The sequence below is a fragment of the Ixodes scapularis genome, unplaced genomic scaffold, assembly GCF_016920785.2.
Source record: "Ixodes scapularis isolate PalLabHiFi unplaced genomic scaffold, ASM1692078v2 PGA_scaffold6__148_contigs__length_123643588, whole genome shotgun sequence".
NCBI lineage: Eukaryota > Metazoa > Arthropoda > Arachnida > Ixodida > Ixodidae > Ixodes > Ixodes scapularis.
Genome location: NW_024609881.1, coordinates 16,089,202 through 16,099,312, shown reverse-complemented (window position 1 = coordinate 16,099,312; position 10,111 = coordinate 16,089,202). Strand labels below are relative to the sequence as shown.

At 44.5% G+C, this 10,111-nt stretch overlaps 1 protein-coding gene across 1 annotated transcript; it reads right to left on the bottom strand.

Moving 5' to 3' along the window:
* Positions 1–4,633: 4,633 nt before the first annotated feature.
* LOC120843230 lies at positions 4,634–9,494 on the bottom strand. The gene is made up of 2 exons (XM_042294704.1): positions 9,364–9,494; positions 4,634–5,102 (listed from the first exon to the last, which is right to left on the bottom strand). Exons 1-2 carry the CDS (start codon positions 9,492–9,494, stop codon positions 4,634–4,636), a joined length of 600 nt encoding a protein of 199 aa, XP_042150638.1.
* Between the last annotated feature and the right edge of the window lie 617 nt (positions 9,495–10,111).

Here is a 10,111-nt window from a genome sequence, read left to right as displayed (position 1 = left end):
AAAAAAAAAAAAAGTTTGTTTTAAACAGCCTAGATGGAAAAAGAATGTCATAAAACAAATTTACAACGAAGAAAAAAAAAGTAGATCTATATTTCCGATGTGAAACAAATTTGTAGTTGGCGCCCTCAGGAGCCGCCGCTGATCACGTGGTAGACCTGTGCCATAGCTTCCTCTATACAGAGAAAGTTTGGCACGCCGCGAAAAAAAGTGGCCGCCGAAAGTAAGAGGAGGGGCAGGGAATCGGGAACGGAGGGAAGCTTGTCTGCTAGTGCCACACAAGAGTGAGCGGCGAAACGCAGAAACAGTCTTGTTTTTTTTTTTTCCTCTTTTCTTTGGAATCGTGGAGAAGAGAAACTCAACGTCAACACTTTTCCTTTGCCATCCCTGCGTCCGCATCTCCGCAACAATCCCGGTCGTCGCTTTCGTTTGCGCTGGAGGTCTCTTGCCTGAAAGCGTTCGTCTTCGCGACGCGCGCACGCACCTTCATTTCCCGTCGCAGTTGGCCGCAGTGCTCGCTGGAACACGCCGAACTTTCATCCTGTAGCGCTGTTACTTGTATCTTCGGCATCTGGGCGTCTAAACTACTTAGTCAAAACTGTTTGGTTCTTCCGCGGCACGACACGATGGTCCGACGACGGCGCACTTCGCTGGCACACCGACAACTCTGCCGACGCCACCGGCATGGTGCATTGTTACCAGCGCCCTTTCGAATCGCCGCAGCCGTTCCTCCTGTAGTACGAAAACGACGGTGACGAAAACACGAAAACAAACGTGGTTCGGGGAGCGGCTGCTCATGACCCAAGCGCTCGCAGACTATCTCCGCCCTTTCTGCTCTGTGCTACCATATTGGTCACCGCTTCGCGCGCTCCTCCTCACCTTTTTTTCTGCGGCTGCGCGCCCTATGGCTCTGCCGTTGATGCGCTAGGCTTTCTCCGTATAGAGGAGGCTATGCCTGTGCGCTGCCGCGCTACACCGCTGACACGCGCTGAGCGTTGTGTGCCGCTGGTTAAAAGCGTCTCCACGCCACTGCCGCAGCCACCGGAAGGGAACACTCCGGCGTGCCTCCACCGTTATTTCTGACCGGCATGCAAGTTTATCACGTGGTGCCTGAGCTCTTTCTTTGGGCTCTAAAAGTTATTATTAATATTTGTTTTTTGCTGTACTTCAAACGAAGATTCACAAGTAACTTTTAGAGACCATAGGAAGCTTCCAAAAGAGTGCAAGCCACACGTGATAAATAGCAACCAGTCACGCGATAAATAGCGGCCACTTTTCCGAGGGTGCCCGCAGGCACTAACTACAAATTTGTTTCGTGCCATAAATATAGATGTAAAACTTTTTCTTGTTCGTTTAAATTAGTTTTATTTATGTATTTACGACTTCCTTTTCCCATCCAGGCTGTTTAACTTTTTTGCCTTTGCTTGTGTTTTTTAAGGAATTGGGCAAAAAAAAAAAAGAAATGCGCACCCCCTTCTCTTTTCCCCATCGAGGGAGTCGCCAATCTTTAGTTGGCGTCGCTCCAACACCAGACCCATTTGGGCACAGGGTTAAGACCCTGCTCCAGAGACACGAGGGAGGGAGTCTCAATCTTCCTCCTTTCCCCTATCTGTGCTACTTAGTTCTTCGTTCAGTTTTCCTCAGATAATTTCTACCGGTACTCTAACCTCCTAATTATTGCATCTACTTCACTGTAATCCACACTTCCATCTTCTGCAGTGAAACTCGAGGCACCCGGCATGTCTGTCGCCCCTTAGGGAAGGGCAGCACTAAGCTTCTTACATTTTAGAATCGCAAGTTCGAATGTTTCCCCCCTCTTTACATGTAGGGCATATTTTATCTGCATCTCCAAATCTAGCCTTCTATGTGTCTTTTGCTGCCCTGTATCTTTCTCCTTAAAGGGGCACTGACAGGTCAAAAATATTGTTTTTAATCTAAAATTACTTGAAGCAATTTTTCAACTTTTTCCTCCATTAACTTTTCTCCTTAACTCAGAAATCGCGCATTGTACCAAACAGTTCAAGAAGACGGAAAGAAGGGAAACCCCTCTTGCTGGGATTCTCGTTTGTGTACCCGGACACCACCATTCTCCTCCTAGAAGATTAGCCTGTCGCTTAGAACTTGGAACAAAAGTTGCTTTCCGCAATCCATTCACCCCGAAGCAGACAGTGCTGTGGAAGCTACGTGCTCGTTCGGCCAGCCACACTTTTGCCACTTGATCACGCGCCCTCGCGCATACCCACCTGAGAACGAGGTCACCTGATGCAAGGGAGGCAGCTGATTGGTCCGGCAAGCGCACAGCTTCCACTGCACTGTTAGCTTAAAGGTGAAGAGGATAAGTGAGGTCCAGTGTCGAGGCGTGACGTGCGTTTAGGGCGGGTGAATAGTTTGGGTACTGTAGATGTTTCGCATTGAAAAAGCAGAGCTTTCGAGGGGAAGGAGGTACAGAATAGTCTTCTGTATTTTCAGATTTTCGTACTAAATGTCAGGCTTTTGACTTTCTACCTTTTTTATTTTGGTCCACTAAACGATATGCTATTAGTAAAATCCCACTTTAAATTTATTTATCCTGGCGCCTAAATTTCGTTTCATGGGCCCTTTAAAACCGATGCCTGGAGATTACCCTCCAGATTCAGAAGTTCGGAACTAAGTACTGAAAAGGCTTAATTTTCACGAGAACCTAATTTTTGCTAAATTCTCTAATCGTCTACAATTCGCAAAAAATAAGTCCTGCGAACAATTCCGGTAAAATGTAAACACATTGGAATCTAGATTGAGATCCCACTGCTTTGCGAAAATTAAAACCCACGAATTGTTCCAAAACTTCAGCTTTGACCTAAATAGGGAAATATTAAGCCCGCGAAAAATACATCGTTTACAGTATTTGTTAAGTAAAAAAACAATTTCCCGAAGCCGAGTTTAAAGCTTCTGCGTGACCCGCAGCAGTGCAGTGGCATCAAAGATGGAGTCGTCCTGCAACTCGAGCTTTTGACGCGCCTCCGAATCATCCCGACCTGAAGTGTCGTGTCGCCCGCATTCCGTGATCAAACACTCTTTTCCGTGCCTGCGTCTGCCGCCCATCGCTTTAAGCAGACAGCACTTCACTTTCGAGTTTGAAGTTCGTTGGGCTCTTTCAGCGATCTCAAATTCTTCAAAACGGTGTGAGGTCGAAGTGGACGCACAGTGGACTTTCGTGAGCGACGTGAGGGGCCTCATTGTGCCGGTTCTCCTTGAAAGACTGGAGACTCCACTTAATGGTGCCAGTTGCAAATGAGTGCTTCTGTGAATCGAATTCCAAATTGCAGCAAATTATTAAACAGGACAGCTGCATCTGGATCTTGGTTGGGCTTTCCTTGTGTGTCAATACATATGGTATTTTCTTGTAGGTGATGGAGCCAGATGGTTAGGGGAAACCAGCTGCCCCCTGAAAGTCACCGAAGACATCTGGTTCGGATGCTGTTCCTGCACCTATGTCACCAGAGATCAGCATGCAATTTTGAGCCACCTGGCTGCCCATGGTGATGAACAATTCAAGTGCCAGCATCCTCCCATGTCTGGCTCCTCCCAAGTGCTCGGCAACACTCAGAACCACAAGAGTGAAAAGCCATTTAAGTGCAAGCTTTGCTCCCAAGAGTTTGCTTATAATTCCCTTCTGACCTGTCATAATCGAACACATGCTGGTGAAAAACAATTTAAGTGCATGCAATGCCCCAAAGCCTTCACTTGGAAGAAAAGTCTGATGTACCACAATCAAACACACACAGGTGAAAAGCCATTTAAGTGCAAGCTTTGTCCCAAAGAGTTTGCTTGTAATTCCCTCCTGACCGTACATAATCATTTGCACACTGTTGAAAAGCCATTTAGATGCATGAAGTGCACCAAAGCCTTTGCTAAAAATTCTTCTCTGCGAAGACATAATCGAACACACACAGGTGAAAAGCCTTTTAAGTGCATGAAATGCCCCAAAGCCTTTGTTCAGCGTAGAAATCTGATCTACCACAACCGAACACACACAGGTGAAAAGCCATTTAAGTGCAAGCTTTGCCCCAAAGAGTTTGCTCGTAATTCCCTTCTGACCTACCATAATTATTTGCACACTGGTGAAAAGCCATTTAAGTGCTTGCAATGCCCCCAAACTTTTGTTGAAAATTCCCATCTGCGTCGTCATAATCAACTACACACTGGTGAAAAGCCATTTAAGTGCAAGCAGTGCCCCCGAGCCTTTGCTCAATATTCTTATCTGCGAAGGCATAATCGAATGCACACCGCTGAAAAGCCATATAAGTGCAAGTGGTGCTCCAAAGCCTTTGCTGCGAGTAGCAGGCTGACCCACCACAATCGTATGCACACAGGTGAAAAGCCACATAAGTGCAAGCGGTGCCCCAAAGCCTTTGCTGAAAGTTCCGCTCTGATATATCATAATCGAACACACACTGGTGAAAAGCCATTCAAGTGCAAGCAGTGTCCCCAAACTTTCACTCAAAATTCTTTTCTGCGAAAACATAATCGAACACACGCTGTTGAAAAACCATTTAAGTGCAAGCAGTGCCCCCGAGCCTTTACTGATAATTGTGCTCTGATAAATCATAATCGAACACACACTGGCGAAAAGCCATTTAAGTGCAAGCAGTGCCCCTTAGCCTTTGCTAGCAGTAGCAGTCTGACTTACCACAATAGAGCCCACACAGGTGAAAAGCCATATAAGTGCAAGCAGTGCCCCAAAGCCTTTGCTCAAAGTTCCACTCTGAGATATCATAATCGAACACACACTGGTGAAAAGCCATTCAAGTGCAAGCAGTGCCCCCAAGCCTTTGCTCAAAATTCTACTTTGCAAAGACATAATCGAACACACACAGGTGAAAAGCCATTTAAGTGCAAGCAGTGCCCCCAAGCCTTTGCTCAAAATTCCCATCTTCAAAGTCATAATCGAACGCACACTGGTGAAAAGCCATTTAAGTGCAAGCAGTGCCCCCAAGCCTTTGCTCAAAATTCCCATCTTCAAAGCCATAATCGAACGCACACTGGTGAAAAGCCATTTAAGTGCAAGCAGTGCCCCCGAGCCTTTGTTCAAGATACTGCTCTTAAAAATCATAATCGAACACACACTGGGGAAAAGCCATTTAAGTGCAAGCAGTGCCCCTTAGCCTTTGCTCAAAATTCCTCTCTACAAAACCATAATCGAACGCATACAGGTGAAAAGTCATTTAAGTGCAAGCAGTGCCCCAAAGCCTTTGCTGAAAGTTCCGCTCTGATATATCATAATCGAACACACACTGGTGAAAAGCCATTCAAGTGCAAGCAGTGTCCCCAAGCTTTCACTCAAAATTATTTTCTGCGAAAACATAATCGAACACACGCTGTTGAAAAACCATATAAGTGCAAGCAGTGCCCCCGAGCCTTTACTGATAAATGTGCTCTGATAAATCATAATCGAACACACACTGGTGAAAAGCCATTTAAGTGCAAGCAGTGCCCCTTAGCCTTTGCTAGCAGTAGCAGTCTGACTTACCACAATAGAGCACACACAGGTGAAAAGCCATATGAGTGCAAGCAGTGCCCCAAAGCCTTTGCTCAAAGTTCCACTCTGAGATATCATAATCGAACACACACTGGTGAAAAGCCATTCAAGTGCAAGCAGTGCCCCCAAGCCTTTGCTCAAAATTTTACTTTGCAAAGACATAATCGAACACACACAGGTGAAAAGCCATTTAAGTGCAAGCAGTGCCCCCAAGCCTTTGCTCGAAATTCCCATCTTCAAAGCCATAATCGAACGCACACTGGTGAAAAGCCATTTAAGTGCAAGCAGTGCCCCCAAGCCTTTGCTCAAAATTCCCATCTTCAAAGCCATAATCGAACGCACACTGGTGAAAAGCCATTTAAGTGCAAGCAGTGCCCCCGAGCCTTTGTTCAAGATACTGCTCTTAAAAATCATAATCGAACACACACTGGGGAAAAGCCATTTAAGTGCAAGTAGTGCCCCTTAGCCTTTGCTCAAAATTCCTCTCTACAAAACCATAATCGAACGCATACAGGTGAAAAGTCATTTAAGTGCAAGCAGTGCCCTTAAAGCCTTCTCTCATAATACTAGTCTGATCCACTATTATTGAAAACTGTTTAAGGGGAAACGAGGGTCTTTAACTTTTTCTAAATTTTTCATGTATTGTGCCGAAATTTAGGATACTGATGTATTTCTCAATGGTGATTTCAAATACACAATTAGTTTTCAGATAGCTTTACTGCAGGTTTTCCCGCTCAATTTATTCCAAGCGACAACCAATTTAATTTCAGGGTCACTCAATTTAATCTAAGCGCCATACAATTTATTCCAAGTGCCACACAATTTAACCCCGGGGTCGGTCATTTTAATCCACAACATATATATATGCACTTATTGTATTCAGTGGTCGTGTTTTGCTTACACATTTGGTAACTAAGAAGAATTGTTTATACAATTAGAATTTTTGGCAGGCAATTGATAATTTATCACTAATGTGATTACTTTGAGTTACTAGTCCCACTATGGACGAGGCTTAATTGATATGTTGGTTACTCTTTTTAAAGTGCAGCTCTTAGCTTAGGCACCCCTTTCCGGCTTGAGTAGCGTCGCCGTCGGCGTAACCACGTGGTTCATGATGGGTAAATTCCCGGGCTAATTTTAGCGGAAAAATTCCCCCGCTAAATCTGTCGGAAAGTTTTCCCCACCAAATATAGCGGAAAATTTTTCCCGCAAATTTAGCGGAAAATTTTCTTTGCTAGATCTAGCGGAAAACTTTTCCCGCTATATTCAGCGGACAAATTTCCCCGCTAAGTCTAACAGAAAATTTTCCCCGCTATATTTAGCGGAAAAATTTCCCCTCTAAATTTAGCAAAAAATTTTCCCCACCAAATCTAGCGAAAAATTTTCCCCGTTTAGCGGATAATTTTTTCCGCTAAATATAGCGGCAAATTTTGCTTGTTAAATATAGCGGAAAATTTTCCCCGCTAGATCTAGCGGATTTTTTCCTGCTTTATTTAGCGGCAAAATTTCCTTGCTAAATTTAGCGGGAAAAATTTTCCCACTAAACGAAAAATTTTTTCGCTAAATCTAGGGGAAAATTTTCTCCATTAAATATAGCGGGAAAAATTTTCTGCTTGATCTAGTGGGAAACATTTTCCGCGAAATTTAGCCGGGAAACGTTTCCACTAGATTTAGCGGGGAAAATTTTTCGCTAGACTTAACGGGGAAAATTTTTCGCTAAACTTAGCGAGCAAATATTCCCGCTAAATTCAACGGGGGAAATTTTCCGCTAGATTTAGCGGGAAAAAAGTGAAAGCCGTTTACAACTCCCTGTAACGCCGAATTGGAGCGCAGCTCTTCAGAGTGTAGCAGCTAGTCAACGATGGCACCACTGGAAGAAGAAAAAGAGACGGGGGCACGAGGGAATAAAAAGCAGGCATTCCGAATCGCCATTCTATCCCGCCGTTTTGGAGCCACGACTTCAAACAGTTCCTGAAAAACTTGAAGATCAAGCAAGTAACTTCAAGCCCTTACCATGCCCGATCAAATGGCATAACCGAACGAGCCGTGAGGCAGGCGAAACAATTGCTGAGAAAAAGAGCGAACACGGAAGAGTTTTACTATGCACTTCTTGAATGGTGCAACACTCCACAAGACGAGGTCCTCCAATCGCCTGTACAAAGACTGATGAGCCGGCATACAAGAACGCTGTTGCCCACCAGGCTTGAACATTACCTACCTGTTATCATGCCGCCCAAAGCCGTCATACAACGCCTTACAAAAATAAGGCAACAGCAGAAGGCTAGCTATGACAAGTCCTCTCGAGCACTAGCAGATATTGAAACAGGTTCTCAAACTACCGTCTACCACATCCTCAAGCATACGTAGTCACCTGCCATAGTAGTGGGCCATTCCACATCAGACCCCGGAAGGCCAAGTGCTTCGGAGGACACGCGAACACTTAAGACCAGTGGCGCAATCCTTCCAAAAGACGACCTCCGAGGCTACAGAGCCAGTAAACGAGGGCCAAGTTGAGTCTGAGCCGCACCCGCTGCTTCGAAGAGGGACAAGGGATAGAAGGCCACCACAAAGATATGGACATGACCGCAATATTTAGGCTTACACAGATCTCTAAACTCATTTTTTTTTTTAAAAGGAGATGTAGCAGCTAGCCAACGATGGCACCACTGGAAGAAGAGAAAAACACGACGGACACGGGGGCACGAGGGAATAAAATGCGGGCATTCCGAATCGCCATTCTGGCTGATGCATGCTGCTTCGTACAAGGAGGAGGAGGGAAGGGTACTGATGGAAGTGTAGACCCCTCCTCCTTCTCCTCCTCCTCCCCTCATTCTTTAATATGCTCTGGGGGGGTCACCTAACCTCGAGGGGAGGGGGTCACGTGACGTCGGGGGGAGGAGGGGGTCACGTCACCTTGGGGAGGGGGCCACGTGACCGTGGGGTGACCTTAATTACGCTGACGCCGCTCAAGCTGGAAACAGGTGCCTAAGAGTTGCGCTCTAAAATTTGCGCTAAATTTGGTGGAGTAAATTTTCTGCTAAATGTAGCGGGGAAAATTTTGCGCTAAATTTAGCTGGGAAATTTACCCATCCTGCACCGCGTGGTTACGCCGAAGGACGCCGACGCCGCTTAAGCCGGAAAGGGGTGCCAAAGAACTGTGCTCTAAAAAGAGTAACCAACATATCAATTAAGCCTCGTCAATAGTGGGACTAGTAACTCAAAAGTAATCACATTAGTGATCAGATTATCAATTGCCTGCCAAAAATTCTAATTGTATAAACAATTGTTCTAAGTTACCAAATGTGTAAGCGAAACACGACCACTGAACACAATAAGTGTATATATATTGTGGATTAAATTGACTGACCCTGGGATTAAATTGTGTCGTGCTTGGATTAAATTGTATGGCGCTTGGATTAAACTGAGTGACCCCGGGATTAAATTGGTCGTCGCTTGGATTAAAATGAGTGGGAAAACCTGTAGATCCTGAGCTATCACTAAATTTGTAATTTTGATTAGGCCCTCATTACGGGTCGTTAGCATAAAATCTTTTAGATTATGTCGACTGCTTATAGAATTGCATTTACCAAGACATGCTTTGTGCAGTGATGCTATTTCTGTTGCTTTATGTCATGCAATAATTATAATTAATTAGTTCTAAAGCCTTAATTAGATGCTAACGACCCGTAAGAAGGACCTAATTAAAATTTCATATTTATTGATAACTCAGGATCTAGTAAAGCTATCTGAAAACTAATTGTATGTTTAAAATCACCAATGAGAAATACATCAGTATACTGCATTTCAGCGAGATAATTAAAAAATAAAAAAGTTAAGACTCGTATCACCTTAAAAACCTTACAAGTGCAAACAATGCCCCAAAAGCTTTGCTCAGTTTACGGTAGTTGTTTGTCCGCCAGAACCCAATGCACACGTGTGGGATGCCTTGCGGTTGACCCGTAATTTGAGTCTGCCCCATGTCTAATCATTTAGCTCGTGCAAAACAATGCCTTTTCAATCAAAGTATGCATATAACTGAGTGCAAAATAGGTCCCAAGGCATTTGCTCAGCTTAATAGTGAAGCTCACCGCAAGGAAGCGCGTATGCGTAAGAAGCCTCACAAATCCGAGCAGCATTCCAGGCCATTTCCTAAACGGCCTTGCCTCATCAGGCACATGCTAATGCATTAGGTTAACAAACCTTAAGGGCATTTGCGTAAAGCCTGCAGCAGGTAGGCCTTTCAAATGCCAGCAATATCCAAGAAGTTTCTATCATTATTCCAGCCAGTGTTGCCAGATGGTCCCACCAAAAAACCGCCAAACGGCTGGGAGGTATAGCCCAAATATAGCCAAAGCCATAAAATAAATATAGCCCAAAATAGCCTAGACTAAAAACAACCATTTTTAAGCCTTTTATTGACAATTTTTCATACGCGTAAAAACAACACGTTACATTCCATTTTTCAACCCTCAGATGCGCCAGTTTCTGTGTACATTAAGTCCCCTGATAAAAAAAAAAAATGAAAAAAAAAGTTTCAGAAGGATGAAAGTTTGTGAAACAATGACCCATCCTTCGTAGGTTTTCAGAAGTAGAAAA

What these genes read in the sequence shown, in the direction of transcription:
- LOC120843230 (XM_042294704.1), bottom strand. Translation starts at nt 9,494, where the DNA reads ATGGGGCAGACTCAAATTACGGGTCAACCGCAAGGCATCCCACACGTG. An exon ending in GCACTTGTAAGGTTTTTAAG is followed by an intron (nt 5,103 to 9,363) that starts GTGATACGAGTC and finishes GCTTTTCCCCAG; the next exon opens with TGTGTGTTCGATTATGATTT.